This window comes from Camellia sinensis, chromosome 4, assembly GCF_055761805.1.
Source record: "Camellia sinensis isolate YWXY chromosome 4, ASM5576180v1, whole genome shotgun sequence".
Lineage (NCBI taxonomy): Eukaryota > Viridiplantae > Streptophyta > Magnoliopsida > Ericales > Theaceae > Camellia > Camellia sinensis.
This window is the reverse complement of record NC_138964.1, coordinates 213,325,291-213,349,167: the sequence shown is the minus strand read 5'-3', so window position 1 is coordinate 213,349,167 and position 23,877 is coordinate 213,325,291. Positions and strand designations below refer to the sequence as shown.

The 23,877-nt window shown below is 33.9% G+C and overlaps 2 protein-coding genes across 8 annotated transcripts; one reads left to right on the top strand and one right to left on the bottom strand.

The window, feature by feature from the left end:
• Positions 1-3,774: 3,774 nt before the first annotated feature.
• On the top strand, positions 3,775-5,573 carry LOC114283883 (uncharacterized). The gene has a single exon (XM_028226756.2). The coding sequence runs from the start codon at positions 4,092-4,094 to the stop codon at positions 5,313-5,315; it is 1,224 nt and encodes a 407-aa protein (XP_028082557.2). The 5' UTR covers positions 3,775-4,091; the 3' UTR covers positions 5,316-5,573.
• Positions 5,574-6,406: 833 nt separating this feature from the next.
• On the bottom strand, positions 6,407-23,150 carry LOC114283882 (SNF1-related protein kinase catalytic subunit alpha KIN10). Of its 7 annotated transcripts, none has more exons than XM_082867484.1 (12): positions 22,691-23,070; positions 18,522-18,629; positions 15,286-15,484; positions 11,815-11,999; positions 11,528-11,710; positions 11,270-11,401; positions 10,143-10,328; positions 9,058-9,147; positions 8,732-8,815; positions 8,317-8,457; positions 7,572-7,811; positions 6,407-6,894 (listed from the first exon to the last, which is right to left on the bottom strand). In XM_082867484.1, the coding sequence occupies exons 2-12, from the start codon at positions 18,618-18,620 to the stop codon at positions 6,781-6,783; spliced, it is 1,653 nt and encodes a 550-aa protein (XP_082723610.1). In that variant the 5' UTR covers positions 18,621-18,629; positions 22,691-23,070; the 3' UTR covers positions 6,407-6,780. The 7 variants fall into 7 exon arrangements, with proteins under 7 accessions (XP_082723610.1, XP_082723612.1, XP_082723611.1 ...); XM_082867486.1 differs by lacking the exon at positions 18,522-18,629 and adding an exon at positions 17,830-17,947; XM_082867485.1 differs by lacking the exon at positions 18,522-18,629 and having other exon boundaries at positions 22,691-23,150.
• Positions 23,151-23,877: the final 727 nt, after the last annotated feature.

The window sequence follows — 23,877 nt, the reverse complement described above, 5'->3', positions numbered from 1 at the left end:
CTAATTGTGGTAAGGCTTTGGAAAACCCGTCTCTCTTGACCTTCGTCTCCAATGACACATAGCAATTTATTAGGATTTTTTTTTATATTTTATATTTTTATTTATTGTATGGTTAACTATCCAATGCAGTGTTATAAATTTTTTCAACAATTCAATTTTTTTATTTTTAATTTGATTCATATATAACATTACAATAAAATTCAATAAATATAATTATAGTGATAAAAATTAAATACATAATATATAATCAAAAAAAAAAAATCTCTTAAAGTGAAAGAAAGTCTCAATAAATAAATGTGTAATACGACCAATACTCAGACGATTCAAATCACTGACCTACTAACGAGGTATAGGAGTTCCGATCTATCGGTTAATCCCGTTGGTTAAGAATCCCACCTTCTTAAAAAAATAAAAAATAATAATAATTATTATTGTTATTATTAATTGTTATTATTAAGAAAGTTACATTAATGAACCACATTAATTCTAAAAGTGGCTTATATCATACCAATTTTAAATTCATACCATATCTCACTTTTCAAAGTACAAATTCTAGGTACATATATTTTAAAAAAAATAAAATAAAATTAACTAACTAACTAATCCCATTAATTTTCAGAAAGACAAACTTGGATTCATGTTAAATCATAAAATATGAATGCTCCTATTAACACTTACCTTTTTTCTTTGGATCCCTACCGCTTTCATTTTTTTTTATTTCCAATTATATCCCAACATAAAATTCCATTTTTACCTTTATCCCTCACCTTTTAATCCTAGTTTTTCAAACCCAGACCCTAACCCTAACCCTTCTCAACACCACCTCCACCGGCCGCCGGCCAGCCCCTCACTTCCAATTGCCACCTCCATCTCCCTCTTCTTCTAAAATTGCAATGTCCACTATAATTGCGATCTCCACCCCTACCAATCGCGAACCCCACCGCCACTGCTCTCTCTCTCTCTCTCTACGCATGGTTGGGTCGATAAGGTTTGGAGGCGCGATGGTGACGGGGACGACGATCTGTGACCTCAAACCCTAGCCACCACCATCGTCGTCGTGATCTGAGATCTCAACCCTAGCCGCTATCATGATCTGTGACCTCAAACCCTAATTGTCATCGAGATCTGTGGCCTCAAACCCTAGTTGCCTTCATTGCCGTTGCGATTTGAGTTTGGATGAGCAGCGACCGACCATGGTGGCTAGGCGATGGTCGCGCGTGCGAGAGAGAGACAGAGAGAGTGCTTGCGGCGATGGCTCTGGATTGAGGTTCTCTGAAGATGCTAGGGATTGGAGTTGACCGATAAGTGGCGCCGACGGTGGAGGTTATGGCCGGAGCTGACAATGGCTGGGTTGGGAAGGTGGGTTAGAATGAGGGTATAATTGGAATTAAGGTGGGGGTTGCAAGAGAGAATAGAGGGGCCTCATTTTGTTGGATGGGGGTTCAAAGAAGTTGGGGGTCCAAAGAAGAAAGAGATGTGCTAATAGCAGCACTCTAAAATATAAATTTAAAAAAACGAAGAATTTAAATGTATGGCATTAATTTAAATTTAATTTATTGTATGACTTATTTAGATATTTGAAATTACATCTCAACTAACTCTTGAATATATGTGATTTTCATGTCTTACACATATGTAAGTAATATTAAATACAGTAATGCTTGGTGGCTCAAAAATTCATGACTCGAATGATTCGAATGTGTTAAAACGACATCGTTTTGGGATAAAATATCGTCGTTTTGATATATTCAAACTATTCAAGTCACACAAATTCGGATCACGAAGTATTTTTCTATTAAATATGGGCTCATCTTTTTAATGCTCAAATTTGAGCCCATCAAATCATATATTTAGTACAATATCAATATACGGTATTATAGATAATACCCAAATATAATCATCCTACTATTATTCTTTCCTGGCTAAGAGTTGAAGATCATCAAATGATGTGAGCCCATAATTACTTGCATTTATCAAGCACGATTCCCAATGTATAGAAAGGAATGTGGGTGCAAAGAAAGATTTGGTGGGTGAATTTAGCAACACCATTTGTTTTGGTGCATGTTTGTCAATTTGCTACCATACGATTGTGTGTTCTCCACAAATAAATTGTTATATAGTTCGATCATTTTCCTCTTTTTTTTTTTTTTTTTTCTTTTTTTTAATATGGATGAATATTCTAACATTTGCACCTAATTGCTTACATGATTCAAGAATTTTAAATTCTAATTATACTAAGAGCTAAAGCAAAATGACTATTGCATTAGGCTCTCTAATGAAATTAAAATATAGGTAGTAACTGTCAAAATGACCTAATTAGAGAGTATAATGTTTGAAATATATTCTAATGCTTCTCTAAATACATCTTAAAAAATATTATTGAATACTTCTTTTTTTTCTTAATTTTTTAAATATCATTTTACTTTCAAGTTAAATTATATGGATAAACCTCTAAAATTCATTTTACCCGTTCTTCGCTTCGGCCACCACACTCTATAGCCTCCCCCATCTTGCTGCCTCCTTCACCATCCATCTTAGCCCATTCCTCCACTCGTCTCTGACCACCGCCTAGACCTCTTTCTTGCATCTTCCAGCAGCGAGCGAAATGGATGGATGGGGGGTGGGAATTAATTGAAGTGTTCAAATAAAATCAACAAAATTTAAATTTAAGAATAGTTTTTTTTTTAAAATGCATATAGAGGCTCCAATCTATCAAAATATCTCCTGAATGCAAAATGACTACTCTGCCCCTACTGTAGCCCATGAATTTTTTTCTTTTTTTTTATTTTCGGCTGTGGGCATCTTGGAGCCATTCCATTTTCCATTGTTGCTGTTGTGAGGGTCCTTTCTGTTCATTCAATTTAATAATAATTCCATATATCATACAAATGAAAAGGGTACAATTAGTCCCTTTCAAGACAGTGATGATTACTATGTTTGTCCCCTCATAAAGTTTAAAAAATTAGTTAGCAGCATCACAGGTTAATCATTCATCTGATTAAAATAATTCAAAATGTAATTTTCAGTGCAAAAAATTTGTACAAGAAATCGAAGTAAACAGCATAAGAACCAGCTCAGGCTTGCATTTCTTAATTAAAGAAAAAACGTATGGAGCCTTAAATTATTAGCATAGCTGAGAAAGCGTGACTCTCTACTCTTTGGCTTGGTCAAAGTATCCCTTCAAAAAACAAAAAAACAAAATTTCTCTCCGATCTTCTTTATCTAAATTCTATATTCTTAATTACTCAATGCACTTTCAACCGCACGATCATATTTTAAGATTCACATGTTTCAAATTTCACTACGTTGGAGATCCCTGCTTCCCTATATAGAGAGAGTAAAATATCTTGTTAAGAATTTTCTGTACTCAAAATTCATATTTTTCTATACCCAATGCACTCCAGTCTCTTGAGATTCCTCTATTTTGAGATTTCCATCACATTGTAAATTCATGCTCCCTAACAAAGAGTGCAAAATGTTTAGGAATTCTTAGTACTTAAAATTTATATTTTTCAATATCCAATATGCACTCTAATCCGTCGAGATTCATGTGTTTGGAGATTTTCACCATATCATACGGTAAGGGGTGCATTAGATACAAAGAAATATAAATTTTGAGTGGAGAAAATTCACGACCGAATATTTTACTCTAATATCAAAGAGGGTAAAATATACTCTTTAAGTCATATGGTCGTGTATCAAAATTTTCATCACACCGTATAATTAGAAATGTAGTGAGTATAAAAAGATAAGAATTTTGAGTACAGAGAATCTTGATCGAATATTATACTCTCTCTCATATCAAAGAGAAACCTCCATGTGGTTAGATATGAAGCCAAAAATAATAAAAGAATAAAGAAGTATATGAACAAGCATCAAAGACTCTTTCAGCTCTCTCCACTCCTTTGACAGCATCTTCCACTCTCTACATATATATAATCTATATCCCTCTTACCACAAACACAAACCAAATCAATCAACCCTTCAACATCTTCAATTCAATCTCACCCAACACACACCTATTCCAATCCAAGAAAACAAAAAGAAAGAACACCCAAAAGACTTTACACACAAACAAGAAAACCAAGAAAATGGGTAGGAAGAGAAAGGCAAGCGAAGAAAGGGCAGAGAAGAAAAACTCTGATCATGAAGGGAACTTAGCTTGGGATGAGATGGTGAAGGAAGCCACTGATGGGGCCCGGAGGGCCCGGAAGAGGTTTGTGGGGGTGAGGCAGAGGCCATCAGGCAGATGGGTGGCTGAGATTAAAGACACCATACAGAAGATTAGGGTGTGGTTAGGCACATTTGACACAGCTGAGGAAGCAGCCAGGGCCTATGATGAGGCTGCTTGCCTGCTTCGCGGTGCCAACACTCGAACCAACTTCTGGCCTTGTTCTTCATCATCTTCTACCTCTTCAACCCCTGCTCTTCCCTCGAAGATCACCAATCTCCTCCTCCACAGGCTCAAAGCAAGAAACAACTCTTTGGTTGCCAATTTACCCGTTAACCCGGATCAAAAGTTGCAAAAAGAACAAGAATTTAAAGACGAAGCGAGCGAATTTTCAGATACCCAATTCGCTGATTTCCTTAATGATCCAGAACCCGAAGAAGAAGAAGAGTTCTATTATTCCATTGGCAACAACAACAACGACAACAACATGATCACCACCACCAACACTGGTTTCAGTACTGGTGGTGGTGGTGAATATTACATAAATAGCACAAATACCACTAGTTTTGAGTCATGTTTGAGTGGTGAGAAAGAGAACTATGAGGTGAGTGATGTGGGCGAGTCTTGTAGTGGTGATGTGAATCAAGGAGGCGAGAGAGAAGAAGATGGTGAAGAAGAAGAAGAGGGGAGTGATTTGGGAGCTGTGGATTTCCATTTTGTTGATGAAATTGGATCATGTTACTATTCACCTTTTGAGATTGCTGAGGAGATTGTGGAGCCTATTGAGCAGGAAATTGATCATGGAGACGAGCCATCGATGGTTAGGGAGGTGATGAAGAGGATGAAATATGAGCGCAAGTTTTCTGCTTCCCTCTATGCGTTCAATGGGATAACTGAGTGTTTGAGGTTGAAGCTTGGACCGGAAAGTAGTATCAAGAGGAGATCAGGAGTGCCTGATCAGTTGACTAATTTGCGAAATGCTTGTACTAAGATGAACAAAGAGGAGGAGAAAGTGGAGAGCGATAGCAGTGAAGAGGCGGGGAGGAAAGAGGAGGAAAATGAATCAAATTCAACAGATAGCAATGATGGCGAATTGTCGCTATGGAGCTCCCTCGACCTACCTCCAATCTGTTTTGTTAATTAACTCATTCGATATTTTCTTAACTTTCCATGATCTAATCAAATCAGTAATCAATACTGTTTTATCTGTTGCGCGATGCAGTTTTCTATTTATGTATTTCCCTTCTTACCAACTGTAAAAAAAGCAAGTGTAAGAAAAAAAACTGAGGGTTCTGGGCTTAATTTTCATCTTTGACACAGATGATTTGATGTACTTTGGGAATCACTTATTTTTCTTTGATTGATCTTGAATGCATACGTAACCACTATTTTAGTATTGCAATTGTTGATGATCACGCACATTTATGGAACAAAAGGTTTGGTGTGCTTTGAAAATTGCAATAGTAAAATGTTTTTGAGGTTGGGTTTCACTTTTTTTTTTTTTTAATAATTTTCAAGGGACTTGTTTTAATGTTATGTTTGTTTGAGCCAAAAAATGAGAAGCATTAGATTCAACAAAAAAACTAATAAAAATGATTATCGTGTTTAATAGAAAACAAGCCTACGTAGATATAAATTTCTTATTTTTTATTTTCAAGACATTAAAAACATTCTCTCAGCTACTACCACCATCACCAGTAGTAATACACCACAGTACATTATTTTTAAGAATGCAACCAAATGTAAAACATAATTTTTTTTAAATAAAAAATCATTAAATACAAAACAAAACAACAATAAAAAAGGCAATTCCAAACACCCACTAACATATATGGAGAAAGTTGTTAGTAAGTACCAACTGTACAAGTTGGCAAAGAACTCAAAAGGACTTCAGTGTATGTTTCAGACCTCTGATATTTCTCATAGAAAGACTAGTCCAAGTTGATTTTAGGGATTTAAAAAATGAAATTCAGGAGTATCATAGAATTTGAGATGGAAATTGATAAATCTGGAACTTATGTGATGAAACTATTGGCTTTTTCACGCAACCATGTTAGGAAAGCTGTTAAAAAAAATAGAACAAATTGAATATGTGATTTACTGAAATAAAATATGATCACTCCATCATAACATTTGTTCTCTTTTGCAATAAATTCATCATTTTGACATACCAAAGCGCAAATCGACTAAAATTGTTGGAAACCATTTCAGAGAGTTGAAATGTGAATACAAAAATGTTGTAAAGATGTTGATCCATTCATATATCATGAAATAGACGAAGCAATATTCTTCTCCTTCTTCACTATGTTTGGAAGGCAGGAATTAAGAGGCAGAATGAGAATCTCATACAAGAATAGAAAAGAAAGTTTAATTAGAAATTCATAGAAACTTAAGGATTAATAACATTAACCAAACTTACTGGTTCAAAATGACTGTCATGCCATAGCAGAAGCCTAAACTACTACTGAATCCAACAAAAAGATTGGCTCAGAGAGCGCAGAACTGAACGGAAAGAAAGACCGGTTATTTACAGGCATTTAAGTTATTCTTCAGAAGCATGGTGAGATTCGCCGACAAGAGGCATCTGTCTCGTCAGGCGGCTTCTCGTTTTACAGAACCCGGAGCTGAGAAAGAAAAGCAGCGCAAAGATCCAGGAATAGAAGCTGTGGGCCCTGGACCCTCTGTAGATCAAGCAGATATTTCTCTTCGCGAGTTTTGTAAAGCTGTAAACAAAAAATCCAAGGATTGCAATCATGGAAAATGCTAAAGAAAAACCACCACATAAGGATAAATGTGAACAAACGCTGCAAATATGAAGGATTGTTAACAGCAACTTTTATCGATTGACCCCTCTTTTCAAGAACCATCCCTTTGTCGAGTTCATTATTAGAAGTGTCCATTTCATGCACAGAAAATATCAAGTAGATTGATGATTGCAAGATTTAGCAAGCAAATTGCATTCCAAATTGTACGTATGATGAACAAAATGAGTTTATCAACTTGATATTTGGTATGCATTAAAAGCGTGGCATGGACATCAAATCCAATGGTGTGCTTGCAAAAATATAATCCCAACAAAAGTATTTGACGGAAACAAAGTGTAAAAATTTTCATATACGTTGCTCGACACTCCCCATGACTAAAATGACAAAACACTATAGGTTGGGCGGGGCATCCAATCGTATTATCTAATTCTTGCTTTTTTCCCTAATAGAATTGCAAAAACGAACACTTGTTTCACTTTTTATGTATGCATGCTTCACAAGGGTAGGCCATATTCACTATACAAATAGTGTGACTGGTTTCAGCTTCACAAAAATAGAGATAGTGACATCAGTTCTAGAGCTTTCATGGAAGATTGCAACCATAACTGAAAGGAATGGTAAGAAGGGTAACTTACCTGCACTTCAAACTTGACCACATTGGGTGTCCTATTAACACCATCGTTCTCTATGATGGTCGATTCGTCCCCAAAGAAATGATTACTTTGCATAGGATTAATCATGCCTTCATGATGACCGGGAATGCCAGGAATCCACCTGCATTTCATGTTATAGTGCCCAATCTTTTTCCAACATACATTCAGTTCCTGTAGAGCTTTGAGAACCTCTGTCATTATCTCACGAGGATGGGCTCGAGACTGTCCAACAAACAAAAAAACTGGCAGATGATCAATACTTGTGAATTAAGAATTACCATATCCAAATTGGGTGATGACAAAAACCATTTAACCTGCAACTATTGAAAATGAAATGAGCCACACCCAATGTGATATGATTGATCCCAAGACCTCTTATGACAGTAATGGGACCAAATTAAATCTGTCAGAGTATTAGTGTGTTTCTATTATTATATTTATGTTATTTTGAGGGTACTATAGTTTTAATATTAATATGTGCTAAGGTGGCCGGTTGGTTATATACTCAAAACCTATTCCTCTAATTCTCTCCTTCCTCTGCACTTCAATCATCTCAACCTATAAAATCCCAGTCAAGTTGCACCAGATGTAGATGGAAGCATTGACCTCACACAAGAACGCGAGTCACGTCAATCCCCCCATTTATTGGCCCACATGTAGGGCAAGGTTGGTTTCTCGACATCTTCCAATACTAAAAATGATAAGAATGAGACTAGACACACTTAACCTGTAGGCCAAGAGCCCATTTCCTCTCAACTGGGAACTGGGGCCTTGAACCGATTCCTTGATAATCCATGTATCCTGGAGAACGTTGGCCCACAGCTAAAGCAGCAGAATCATTTGGACTGTTGCGGTTGTAACCATACTCCTACAAAATATGCAGAAAACATTCTCATAATACTATTTTGATTTAGAGGAAAGATAAGGGTAACAAATTGACAATCTGTCTACACAACATAATAGACCAGATATAGTTTATTTGCTTAGTACCATAAGGCTATGAATCTAATCCAACATGAAGCATCAATTATAAATGCTTCCTCATTTGTGGAAGAAAGAATAAAAAAAATATTAAGCATAAAGAGATCAAAAACATAACGAAAATTCAGCACCCAATATTTGGTTTACAATCACATGCTCACCATAGACTCCTGGAACTCAGCTCCAAGATAGCCACTGGAAACACGAAATCGGTTGTCTAATAGCAAATAGTATGCAACAGTACCCTGAAACATGGTGAAAAAATGAAATGTTTATTTTTAAAATTATAAAGACAGAGGCCATAACCCAGTGTTTGTTAGGAGAATGGGTGTGTACAGACCGAGCTTCCAGCTTCATTTGCATGAAGCAGCTGTCTACAAACTCAAAACCCATGTTTTCTCAGCCTAGAGTTTTACAGTCACACCAAGCAATGGCCATTGCCTCAAAAAAGTAGGGAAATACAGATTTAAAAATCACAAATGGATACCTCATTTTGTATTCGGTTGCGTAGAGAATCAACAAGGGCATTCCTGTCAAATCCCATCTCAACAACTTCTAGAAGAATCTCCTCGTCAATCTGCAATTGAAGTTACTCAAATAGCTTAGCAAAATAAAATTAAAAAAATAGATAAGAAAGAATAACTTGAATTGGCCGGTTAAAAAGAACTTATTCACTAAGTAAAAACATTAAAAAACATAGTAGTTTCTAATATAATTTATTTTGTTGCCGATCAAAAAAGAACTACACAATATAGCAGCAATTTAGATCAAAATATGTCAAGTAGCACACAGAACAATTGACCAAAATGTATGCTAGATTGAGAAATACCATCTTGCCCCACAAATCGAAGAAAACCTGGATATTACATCCTGTGCTTTAAAATCAATGGACCAGAACAAAAACTATTACTAATTTTCTTTATGGTTTTGATCAAGTTACTGGAATTTATACCAAATAATTTCTTATAGAAACCTTCATTTTTAAAAAGGGTTTCACTCAAATAAAATTGAAGAGCAACACTTGCAATAAGGAGTTAATCAGCCGTTAGGCCAGTGTCTGCAAACTTTCCAAGTACGCATAACTTTCTTTACCAAATATTCGGAATGATCATTATACTTTGATTCACATTAAGTACATAGGAGGAATGTTAGATAAAAGGAAAATTGCAATAATGAGATCCTAAAACCTATAAGGTTGCATTTGGATATAAATATATGGATTTGACATAAATGAATTTGGACTTAATTATTTAGAAGATAGCTTAGAGTTAGTTTTTATAGCTTAAATGTGGATTGCAACAGGATGCATCCCTTTTATATAGTTTGAATGTGCCTTCACTACAAATTGATCCATCCAAACGCAACTAAAAAATACTTATCCTGCCTTTCTTCATATAAACATCATATTTTTGTTTAGATCACCAATATGACGCAATACACCTGAGCCATATGTTGATTCTCTCTCATATATATACACATATCCAAAGTCAAGCATTTATGTTCTCTGGAAAATCATAAACAGCAAATATGATCCAACTCTGATTGGCACAAAGATTCAAAGTTTTCCAGAACCTTTTTTGCTTGTTGCAGTGTATCTGGTGGGGGCACAGCTAAATATCGTGGAAGATGAGCTTGAAACCATGGGTGTTGACGAATCTCAGGAATAGTCATTCGTTTCATAGGATCAACCACAAGCATCCTTGGAATCAAATCTCTCGCGCCAGGTGATAAATGACTGGGAAGAGTATATATCCCACCCTGAAGGACAAAATGAATAAGGGTTCAGGATGCAACAAACATCATATACAAGCTAAGGATACTGAAAACATCTGAAAGAGGAAGCCACAAAGAGATGCTTGAGAGAGAGAGAGAGAGAGAACAACTTTCTTGAATTTGACAGAAATTATGCTCTAAAAATTCCCCACACTACCATGAAGTATATCAAACTCTAGATTACCAAATTCAAACCAACCGATTACAACCTTGTGCCAAATATTTTTTCTTTACGCCCACTGCCACTTACCATGAAGAAATTACATAATTTGACATGTTGTCTAAGTTATAAACATTCTCTGCAGAATATTGCCTAAATTTACTTTATGGTATAAAATATAAATCCCATTGTCCTTCATGGTCATCTAGCTGGAAGTGGTAAATATCCAGTTATTTCTATACCCCAGTTCTTCAAATAAGGCATGAGAAATCATTTGTAAGCCAAAATGTTAGGCATTCAAAAGGCAATGTTGTCATCCATGAAAAATGGGTACATGGGGGGTCTTTAGAGATACAGTAAGCATCTCTATGATGAAACAATGAGGTTTGATCGGAAGGCTAAGTCACCATAACAATGACAGGCTCGCACAGTACGAAAACAAATACATAAATAACTAGCGAGGAGTTCGTTAAGAAACAGTAGTTGGAGATCTTGAAAGGTCAACGGAATACTCAGTATGATAGATGCAGCATCAAGTCTCTCATTCCAAGAGAATACAAAGTTTGTGTAAAATCTAGACATGCTAATCTCCAAACCCAGAATAGTTGAGTAACACATATTATGATGATAAAGATGATGATGCAGACATTAAAATATAAAATAAACAACAGAACAGCGGCTACCAAACAATGCTGGATCCTCAAGTTCAAGGAAAACATAGCAATGATGACGAATGCTAATATAAATTAAAATAATTTCAATGTACCTTTATTTTCTTAAAAAGGTTAGGAATGTTTTCATCATCAAAAGGAAGGGTGCCACAAAGAAGTGCATACAAGATAACCCCACAGCTCCATACATCTACCTCAGGTCCAGCATACAATTTCCCAGATATAACCTATGAAAATAGATGAATTTATTAACCTTGGAAATTCAACAATTACTTTAAATACAAATAGCATTCAATTGAAAAATCTCACTGACTTGTTTCACTGTCTTAAATTATATTCCATAGATACCATACCTCTGGGGCAGCATAATTTGGGCTTCCACAACTTGTTTTCAGAAAATGACCATCCCGCATGATATTGCTCAGACCAAAATCAGCAATCTTCACGTTGCACTTGGAATCCAAAAGCAGGTTCTCAGGCTTAAGATCTCTGTGAACCACCATATTCCTGTGGCAGTACTCTACACCAGAAATTATCTGTTTCGAAGAATCAGCATACAATAATGTTTTAACACAAATGATTTCCACTCATTTTGGACATAGCAATACTTGAAGAAATCTCTCATATAAGAAACATTTACCTGCTGGAAAAAATTGCGAGCTTCATCCTCCTGTAACCTACCCTTTTCCACAATGTAATCGAAGAGCTCACCAGACTTCACATACTCCATCACAACATAGATATCTGTCGGTGTCTCTATAACCTCATAAAGTCGTATAATATGAGGATGCATAAACAACCTCAATATTTTGATTTCTCTTCTAACTGCAAAATATCAACCACAAATCATAATCCAGATCCAATAGCAACGGATGTACAGTATCTATATTAACTGTGACAGAGGAAGAAAAACCGTTATAAAAAGGGCATCAAGGGGATGCAACCCAAATACAACATAGAAAACCCGAAGAACAAAATACCAAACAAAGAAAAGATGCAAATCACAAGGCTAAGGTATCAACAAATAAAAAAATTGATCCAGGTACAAGGCTAAGGTATCAAGAAATTAAAAAATTGATCCAGGTTGGCAACAATTCCCAAGTTGAATAAAATGGCAACAAAACAGGTCTTAAGTGCAGTGGTCGTTCAAAACCACAAAAGGACCTCCTATAGCCACAACTCCAAGCTTTGAAATCTCAAAGCAATGAATGGAAGTTATCATAAAACCTCCAAAATTGGAAATAAGAAATTTTCTTTTGCTTCATAAACTACTTACCCCATAAAGGTTCTTCTAAATTCGGCTCAAAATACTAATATATTTATCAAGCTCTGTATTGATGTAAAAGTGAAAGTTCTTCTCGTGGGCTAGGTGCAAAATGTTCAAGGATTGGCAAATTTTTTGGGTTTTAAAGTTGGCTCTCTCCTATCTACTGAGTGATGGCTCCCGTGTGCATGACATGGGCCCGTTTGATAGATATGTGAAAAAGTGATTTTAAATTATAACTTAATAGATTATGGTTTATAGCTGTGAATATAAATTGTTAACATGTTTAATGCAGCTGTGGGATTATGAATTTAAGCAGCAGAGTGGTAAAATAACTTTTTATCATATAATTGTCCTTTTTACCCTTATAAGATATAAAAATGATTATTTTGTCATTTTTTTCAGTTTTAATTCACAAAAATTATTTCATTAATAAAAGTTAATATAATTAGTATTACAAAAATTATCATTTCATTAATAGTATCAATTAGTATAAAATTATTCTATTTTTTCATTATAAATTAGTTAGTGTCAATTAATGGCTTAATTAGCATCAATTAATACTAAAATTATTAATTATATCAATTAGTATAAAATTATTTCATTATAAATTAATTAGTGTCAATTAATGGCTTAATTAGCATCAATTAATACTAAAATTATTAATAGTATCAATTAGTATAATATTATTTCATTTTTTCACTATAAATTAATTAGTGTCAATTAATGACTTAATTAGCATCAATTAATACTAAAATTATTAATTGTATCAATTAGTATAAAATTATTTCATTTTTTCACTATAAATTAATTAGTGTCAATTAATGACTTAATTAGCATCAATTAATACTAAAATTATTAATAGTATCAATTAGTATAATATTATTTCATTTTTTCATTATAAATTAATTAGTGTCAATTAATGGCTTAATTAGCATCAATTAATACCAAAATTATTAATTGTATCAATTAGTATAAAATTATTTCATTTTTTCATCATAAATTAATTAGTGTCAATTAATGGCTTAATTAGCATCAATTAATACCAAAATTATTAATTGTATCAACTATTATAATATTATTTCATTTTTTCATCATAAATTAATTAGTGTCAATTAATGGCTTAATTAGCATCAATTAATACTAAAATTAGTAATAGTATCAATTAGTATAAAATTATTTCATTTTTTCATCATAAATTAATTAGTGTCAATTAGTGGCTTAATTAGCATCAATTAATACTAAAATTATTAATTGTATCAATCAGTATAAAATTATTTCATTTGTTCATTATAAATTAACTAGTGTCAATTAATGGCTTAATTAGCATCGATTAATACTAAAATTATTAATAGTATCAATTAGTATAAAATTATTTCATTATAAATTAATTAGTTTCATTTTTTCATTTTTATTATTATTTTTTATTAAAAAAACACTGAAAATATCCCAAAAAAAAAACATTGAAAACCCTAGCTCCGGCGACGTGGCGGCGCTAAGTTTGAGATCGCCTCGCACGGCCAATCACAATGGGGCACAGAAAGAGAACAACAACGTAAACCGCGAATAGAGAGAGAGCTAGGGTTTTGTCATGCTGGCAGTCCCTTCTTCTTCTTCTTCTTCTCCTCCTCCTCCTCATCTCACCGCCGGCGTCGATCGCGAAAAGGAAGAGAGAGCTAGGGTTTTGTCATGCAATCGTCACTGTCAGGGTCTCCGGTTCAGATCGCGATGGTTAGGGTTAGGGTCTCTGGCTCAGATCGCTCACTGTGAGCGATCGGAGAACACCGAAGAGAGAGAGAGAGAGACAGAGCTTTGGTCGTCGGAAATCGCCCTGGTTCGTCGGAAATCGCCTCTCCCGTTTGTATGAGAGAGAGAGAATGAGTGTTATTGGTTTACATATATGGCACACTTGTAATAACTGGAAATTGTGAAGGGTAATTAAGTTATTTTATGCCCCCCATTTCAGCTGCGCACATAAGCTCAAATCAAGAAGCACCCCCGGAGCTGCTTACAAATTTAAGCTGAAAATGGCTTAATCAAAGCTATAATCTATCCCTTTAAGTTTTACCAAACACACCAAAATAACTCAATTTAAGCTAAAAGTTGATTTAAGCTGCTTTTAAGTACCAAACAGGCACATGGTGCATTTGGATTTGAAGATGTTGAAGTGCTAACACATTGTTTGAAATCAAATTCAATGCATATGTTTCATTAATTTTGGCTTTCAAAGGAAGTTTGGTGAATCTTCTTTTCCTCTTATTGACTTCATAAAAGAGCTTAGTTTTAAAGATGGGTTCTAGTTTGCATTGTATCCAGCCAATGAATAGAGGTTGTTCCCCTTTTGGTGCCTTTTGTGAATAATATTAATTTACTTATCAAAGAAAGTTCTTTACAGACAATCCCCCCCCCCCCCCCCAAAAAAAAAAAAAAAAAAAAGATAGCCTCTGATCTGATAACAAAAACAGCAGCTGAAATCCCAATGCATATGATCAAATTTCCAATCTTGACTCTATCACTTCATTGTTATGGACATGAAAGTGAAACCAAATTATGTCAGTAAAATGATCTGTAGTTTAAATTATGTAAGTAATTAGGATAAGTCATTTCATTGGAGACAAGAAGGAATCAAATAACGCTGATGCATAAATACCACAGTTAGTAGCCATAGTGCAACTAGTTTCTAGCAATTACTCCTCCTTTTCACACACATAAGATGGAAATGCAAAATACGTGCGTGTTTTGATAACCCAATTAAAACACCTAGTTATCAGTTGTAAAATTTAATAAACAAAAGGCAATTGAAACAACTTGCACAACTTATACGCATGGAATGACATAAATTCTTACCCTTTTCTTCCATATCCATGTTCTTTATCTTGCGACGGTTAAGGATCTTGATAGCAACTTTGTGCCTTGTCAAAGCATGTTCTGCAATTTTGACCTTACCAAATGAACCAATACCAAGCGTTTTCCCAAGCTTATAGTTACGTAAAAACATATCCACACTACTGTTGGCTTGACCAGCTGATCCATCCATTTTCTTATCCTAAAAGTATGATGCAAAAGGTTCAAGGAAATGTTACAACATTTAAGTATACAGTAAAAATGGTTAAACAAGAAATATGCATGAAAATGTGTTGTGGAATATAAGGGAAAATCATGATACAACTCACAATTCCTTTTCAGAGGTCCCAAAATGAGAGTCCCACATGAAAATGTTCAAGTTTAAGAAAAGACACTGCATCGACAACTCCCATTTTAGAATTGCTCTTCCCATTCTACCCTCATCCAAGGTTAAGTTTAAGAGAAAATGATTAATATAATTTGTATTAAGAGATAATAATACCAAAAAGTGAGAAAAAAAAATAGAGCTTTAACTATTTGACAGTAAATACAAAAAATGAGGGATCAACATTGACACTAATTTTGGGATGGATAGGAGTTATGAGATTGAACTCAATATTCAAGCAGTCTGTGAATCTAATAAAAGTTTTCACTAAGACTGTAAGTAGATACTTCCATTATGCTTGAACATGGTAATTACAGTATCAACTGCCACACAGTATAACTTTATAGTAAGTGCAACTCAAGGCCCAAGGAAAATGATTATCAAAGCTATAAATTTCCACTACCTTTTCTATAATGACTAGCAAGCCCTAAAATTTATTGGTATATATATGTCAAACAAGTAGTAGCATATTACTCTACTCATCAAATAATATATCATTACTACATTAGTGATTAATGAATAGTTATTACAATCTTATTTTTCCTTTTTATTTAACAATGGTAATAATGATAATTGAATGAGATTGCAAGAAAGCAGATTAATGATTAAATTAAAATTTTATCTTCAAATAGTAACTAAGATTGAGAAAAGGAATTAGTTCGGAAAGTTTAAATACATGAAATTTTTAACAACTATTTTAAAAAATAAACAGAGTACAGTCAGTTCCCAGTATTTAATATTCTCATGCTCTCAATTACCATTTTCATTAGCTTTTCTTAAGCATTGTCTTTATAACTGAGCAATTGATACAAGAAAATAAAAAAAAAATTAAGGCTAAATACGAAAAAGAACAAAATAAAAAGAAACAAAAATGGCCGTTACAACCCTGAAGTAGCAATGTATTGATTCCCAAAACATAATAGTCAAAAAATTGTAATTGATCCGTAACTGATGATAGGGGAAGTCTAAGTCATTAACAACTATGATGGGCAATGCAATTCTAGAATAGCCATTACAACTCTAATCTTATGTCAAATCAATAACTCAATGTGCATCAAACTTAGGATCACCGACAATTCAATGTGCATCATACTTAGGAGCTCTAACCAAACCAAACCAAGCCTTAAGTCCCATCAAATGAGATCGGCTACATGAATCCTTCTTCTCCACAAGACCTTATCAAAGACCCTTTCATTAGTCAAATTAAGTAGATCCATATCTCTATTTATAATGCTAGCCAACGTTAATCTAGGCTTAGCCGGTCCCCTAACACTTCCATCTACCGGTATACCATCACATCTCTTTACTACTACCTCTATTGGTCTCGGTTGAATATGACCAAACCACCTCAATCGATTCTCTTTCAACTTATCTTCAATCGGTGCTACTCCTACCTATTCCCAAATACACTCATTTCTAATTCTGTCTTGTCTAGTCTTGCCACGCATCTACCTTAGCATCCTCATCTCAATCACACTCATCTTATCTACATGTTGTTTCTTAGTTGGCCCAACACTCTGTTCCATACAACATCGCTGGCCTAATAATCGTTCTATAGAACTTACCTTTTAGTCTAGTGGGTATTCGTTTATCGCACAACACCTCAGACACACTTCTCCACTTACACCATCTCGCCTTAATCCTATGGGCCACATCCACATTAATCTCCCCTGCCATTGTGATAATCGACCCTAAATAACGAAAATGTTCACTCTTAGGTAGTTATTAGTTCTCAATCTTCACTTCGCCTCTGCTTTCATTATCACTGTTACTAAATTTACACTCCATGTGCTCTGTCTTAGTTCTGCTTATCCAGAATCTTTTAGATTCAAAAGTTTTTCTCCAAATCTCCAACTTTGTGTTAACTCCTTCTCTAGTCTCATCCACTAGCACGATATCGTCTGCAAAAAGCATACACCTATATTTTGTACACAATGAATAAGATCTAAGAAGCACAGATATAGAACGTTGATGTAGGACACAAGTTTTCAAAGATGTAGGACACAACACGTCGGCTGTGCTACATGTACTCTGTTGTTTTGGGAGGGAGTGCACAACAAGACATGGGTGTGGGAACAGGTGTGCGAATAGGTGTGGGATTCGGTTCAGATTCGGCCCTCATCACTTGAACACGACTGATTCAAGGAGTAAGATGTGCATACCTTATAGAGAAGTTTGATCTATGAGTTCGTGGCTTAGATCAAAGTTCGATCAACGAGATCTTGGTCGATGGTGAAGTTGAAGTTCTAGGCCAGCGGCGATGTCAAGCTTCAATTAGATCTAAATTCAATCACAAATTCAACCATTTGAGAGATATGGTTTGACAAATCAATCAGATCTAACAATTCTATTTGAGAGAGATGATTCGATTTGAGAGACAGAGAAGTTAGGGTTCCTATGAGACTAACAAAATAAAGGGTAAATGGAGACACAAAGAGGGAGTGTGTATCAAGTCCAAAGATATTGCCATCGGAATATGAGTGCAGGCCCTTGGGAATGTGTGTGTGTGTGTGTGTGTGTGTGAGAGAGGGAGAGGGAGAGAGAGAGAGAGAGAGCCCAAGCCATTGATATCACGAGCAAGCAAGTGGAATTGAGTTGGCAAACCATTAATTATTAACTATGGTCAAATAAATAAGCAACTATAATGATAAATATAAAAATATTATCTATATAAAAAATTTAAACAACTAAGCTTGAAAAAATTCTTTGATTTGTTAACTAGATAACCTAATTATTTATTGTCATGAATTGATAGTTGATCTTAAAAAAATTATTATTAGTTAATAAAAAATGTATTTGCAATTGGGAACCATAAATATTTATTATTTGAGTAATTATTTGAAGGATGCATTACATATGTCGTTTCCTTGTACCCAGATCTAATTTTTTGGCCAAGGCCTTGAATCCTGTAATTAGAAAAATGGGAGGATCCAACTCTTGGGCATGTCTCCATATCCAACACCTGTGCAGAGTCCGTGAAACATTGCATGTGGGGGAAACATGCAAAATACATAAGTTTATATATTTGTTATGTGTAGGATAAATAATTATCATATGGCATATATGTGAATATTTAAGTCAAAAATAACAATTTTTGAATTCTAAAGGAAGAGGATAGGTAGCACCAATAAATTAGTGTATATCAAACATAGGAGTTCTGCAATTCATACATAATAACCTAGGATGAGATTGAGAGGACAATAGAAGAAACAAAAGATACGTGACATGACACAAACATGCCAACACAAAAAATCTCCAAAAAAAAATGTGAGACACGACACGTGGCGGACATGTGCAAAATATATATTTTATATATTTATTATATGTCATATATAAGGATAAATAATTATTATATGTTACATTACATATATGAATATTTAAGTAAAAAATAATGCCTTTTGAAGTCTAAATGAGAAGAATAAATATATATTTACATTCTTTTTGTTTTATCGTTTGCTTCCAATTTATTTTATTCATAATTGTAACGTGTTTTATATGTGTCCAAGTGTTGGGAATTATTCGATGAGTGTCACGGTGTCGGACACAACATGTTAACTTCTTAGACGTGCATGTGTTTCTTAGAATGAGATTTAAGCCAAAGTGAATGCAGCCTATACACTTAGCATAAACAAAAACGAAACACTGTAGTCTATATCCAAAAAAATGTACAAATACTTCAAGAAATCAACAAAAGATGAAAGAGAAAAAGTACAAGCCTCTCTCATCTTACAAGGGTGGAAACAAGGAAAATTCCTTTAAAACAATAATTAGGAAGTTGTAACAGTTCTCTCTCCAAATACACCACATCATATACAGAGAAGCAACATTCTACTATTTGATCTCCCTCCTTAGGTATCCACAGCCCCAAAAAGCTAAAAGTCACCCACTGCAGAGGGTATCACCAAAGATAGAGAAAAATCGGGTATCACCAAAGATAGAGAAAAATCGAACTCTATAACTTGCCTACCACTAGACAATGAAGAAACAAATGAAATATACTTTCCCCTACCTTCCAACACATACAACACCACTCCATAATCACTTTTTGCCTACCAATACAACTAGAATGGGAGGATAGATATTATACTTTCGCTATTAGTAGCGCTTCCCTAGTTTTGTCTGAATGAGCTTTCTTTAGTAAGTTAACAAAGCCTAAGATTGTCTATTGTCAAAATAGCCTCATGAGTTGTTGTACGAACAAAGAAAGCCACCATCGGAGGGGCCTTAGTCCTCCAAATCCCTTTCGAAAGAAAGAAAAGGCTACACAAGACTACATTAGGACGGATAAAAAATGCAAACAATAAGAGTCTCATTTCTAAAACTCTCTGGGCAATCAGATCCTTGATCCCCCATGAAACAAACTATCATGCCAAAAAATTCTACCATGTGGCCCTCCCAAACTGAGGTGTCTATACCACCCTTATTATATAAACTAAAAGAGAAATATAAGATTAATGCTCCATTTACATAGCCAATTGGTAAGGCTTGGAAATAACTTTCTTGATGGTCTGCATGCACACCAAGAATCAAGCTACAATCCAAATCTACCACTATTACCCACTTTAGGAAAATAAATGCTTAGAGATATCCCAAACTCTCATAATACCTTTCCAAACATCCATCCTATAAGGTCCTCTCTCAGCACCAGTAGCCCATTACCCCACTCATTGCCATACTACCACCAGTCCCTTCCAAAGACTCACTTAACACATCAAAGCTTTGTAAACAACCCAAGCCTTCTGACTCCCCATGCCAATGTCGGTAAAAGCATGAGATGTACTTAAGTGCAAAGGCCTCCTAGAGCCTATGCGAAAAGCACATAATTCAAAAAATTCAAAAAAATCAAATAGCAATATATTTATCCTCTTAACTAAAATAGTTGTAATTGTACAAAGGTTGCAGGCATAAATTTTACACAGTAACACAGGTTTGTTCAATTTCTTAAAATTCTATGAACTAAATTTGAAAACAATTAGTAATAGATAATATGACAGTCAAGTGACCAAATTGTGCTTTACAAAATATTTACAACCGCAATGCAAATGAAATACATGGTTGAGTCAAAATATACCCAAAAGGCAAAGACCAAAAAGTACTGGAATGGTATTTGTTACCATACCATAATATTGATAGTGTATCATACCGTAATATTGATATTTGTATAACAAAACAAGGGCCTATTCAAAACAATCATGATTTAAAATTAAAAATAAAAAAATAAAAATAAAAAACTAATAAATTATATATTTTTTAAACAAAAATAAAAAGTGCAAAAAGTGCACTATAAGCTTATAAAAAAAGCACACTTTTGTACTTGCATTTCACTCTAACAATTAAAAACACTTCTACTATTATGCTTTTACCAACATTGCCCAGCGCTCTCCCTGTAATTTGAAAACACAAAATATGGTATTGCATATTTTGAGAAGTTTCAACAAAAGATTTTCATAAGTTTTAGTTAACCTTTTTTCTCTATGTGGCAATCCCTAGGGTCTTCATGCTAGTGCTATTTCTAGAGAGAGCCACACATCAGATAGAGCAACAAACTAACCAGGCTCCAAGGGCCTTTGACTTTGTTCTAAGAAAAAAGAAAGCAAAAGTAGAACTAAAATTTAGGTAGGACTTTTTCTTGGTAGGTAAACTTAAGTCAAAAAATGTCTTCTTGTAAGTTTATCTAATACTATGTTACATGAAGTTGAGTTGGTGAGGGTAGAGTGCCTATCTATCTAGGTGTCTGACTGGCCATTACCGTAATTCAAGTTTACAAGCAACACAACTTGTAATTCAACACAACTGACCAATACACCTCAATGTACCAGTGGGAATGAAAGTTATCTTTATATCATCTGATATGCGATACATATTGGTTCATAACTGATTCACAACCTAATTCATAACCAACATAATAGGTTCACAAACGCTACGCTCGCTTTGGCTGCTATAAAGCAATTTTTTTTGCATATGATAATTTTTTTTAAATGCAAAATTGCATTTACTGATTTTTTGTATGCATTGCTCGATACTCATGGATCATAATATTGCTACACCACAACCAAAACCGATTCAACACATGATACTGCTATATTAAGCCTTGATGGTAACTTAGGGAATTCTATTAAAAATTATAAATGTGTTCCTTTTTATCCTTGGTGGGGTGTGAGAAACCCACCCACTGCCTATCTAAGTCACATGTCCAATCACCTACTCTCCCATACCCAAACTTATGGCTTCATATTTAACACTTTAGCTCAAATTTGAAGTATCCACTAAACATATAAGAAGACAACTCAACATAATATATATATAAATATAATCGGGTCTTTGGCTGGCTCGAGTTACTCTTGCTTAACTGAAAAACCAAACTAATGTGATTGGATTTGTTATTTTTAAGACCCAAAATAAAACCAAAATCTAAACCAACCCAACCCATGGAGGTCAGGTTGGTTCGGTTCTCATATATTTTTGGGTCTAACTGCGTTTTGCAGTTGTTATCTTTGGAGAGAAAGATGGATGGCAGTCATTGTATTTCCATAAATGTGGAATAACTTAGCTTCAGGTACACAACATAGCTTTAGATAATGTGGAATAGCTTAATTGGAATGGAGGAGAGATACAATGAGGTGTGTCCCTAATACTAATGCAATCGAAATATTGCTCTATAGTGGCACAAACTTTGCTAAAAAAAATATATAAATTTGTAAAAAAATTGATGTATTGAAAAGAAAACAAAATAAAATAAAAACAAAAAAGAAGTGACAGTCATCCAGAAATTTTAAATTTAAGGAGAAACCATTAAAAAGAAAAATTGGACACAACTGTAACACAAAACCTAATTTATTGAAAGTGGGTATTCAATTTCTTGGGGAAAAAATGGGAAAGCTATCAACTTTCAAATCAATAGAAATCGAAACAAGCCTAAATGCCACAGATCTGGTCTCCAAAAACAAAACCCAGCAAAATCCAACAGCAAAGAACCACAACGTTCAAAACCCAATAAGAGGCAGAGATTGAAGATGAACTTACAGAAAAAAGAGCTTCGTCGAATCGAAATTTGCAGAGAATTCTTCTATCAAATCAAATCCCTCCAAAACAACGAGAAAACTTGTAGAATTGATCGTAGATTTACGATTGGGTATATATATACATACATATATATGACGCAGAAGCCAAATAGCCCAAGTGTTCAGTGCTCCTCCATAAATTCTCTCTCTCTCTCTCTCTCTCTCTCTCTCTCTATACCCTTCTGGGAGACGAATAAAATTAATTAATCAGAGTGAGTTATATATAGTAAGTATTTATATACTCCATTGATGGATTAATGGAGATTTTTGATTGAGCTTGAATTATGGGGTTCGAATATTTTTTCTTTCCTTTTTTGCTAGTTTTTTCTTTCTCGCTTTATCAGACGAGTCGAGTCAGGCTTGAGTCACTTATTTACGAGATTCCTAAGTTATTACAAATTATCAAATTCGAGAACAAAATACGACCAACGGTTGGGATGATTCCTTATTTTATAGTTTAGCATTTGTGTCGTTATTTGATTCTAAATTTTAAATTTTATTTTAAATAAAAATAATTAAATATATTATTTTTTCAATTTTAATAATAAATCGTCAATTTGATAAAATTAAATTTTAAAAAAATATTTTTAAATTTTTAAAAATTATTTCTATTCACCAAAAATAAAATTGATAAATTTTTTACATATTTATTTTTTTTTTTACTAAATTAATTTTTTTTATATATTTGGATGATATGAATATGGATGGTTGTTTTTATTTTCATTAAATTAATTTTTATTTTTTTAAAAGTCAAATATGATGACAATTTTAATATCATTGTTAAATCAATCCATCAAATCAAAAAATTCAAAACTAAAAATATCTCATATATAAAATATATCGATTACACATTAAAAACCTAACAATCACCCGTTACATAATCATTATCTAAACACATAATAAAAATTAATTTGGTAAAATAAATAAATAAATGTGCAAGAACGATCTATCAATTTTACATAATTTTATCTTTGGTAGGTAAAAATAAGTTTTAAAATTTTAAAAATATTTTTTTGACATTTATTTTTGTCAAATTAATTTATATTTTATCAAATTGATGACTTTACCCTTGAAATTGAATATGATATCTTCAATTGTCTTTATTTAGAACAAGATTCAAAATTAAGCGTCAAATGTGGCATAATTGAA

Bases quoted from the DNA above. Each gene is read 5' to 3' on its own strand.
- LOC114283883 (XM_028226756.2), top strand. From the start codon at position 4,092: ATGGGTAGGAAGAGAAAGGCAAGCGAAGAAAGGGCAGAGAAGAAAAAC.
- LOC114283882 (XM_082867484.1), bottom strand. From the start codon at position 18,620: ATGGAGACATGCCCAAGAGTTGGATCCTCCCATTTTTCTAATTACAGG. The intron at 12,000-15,285 runs GTAAGAATTTAT...GATATTTTGCAG, and splicing joins CATGGATATGGAAGAAAAGG to TTAGAAGAGAAATCAAAATA. The intron at 11,711-11,814 runs GTAAATGTTTCT...TCTTCGAAACAG, and splicing joins CTCGCAATTTTTTCCAGCAG to ATAATTTCTGGTGTAGAGTA.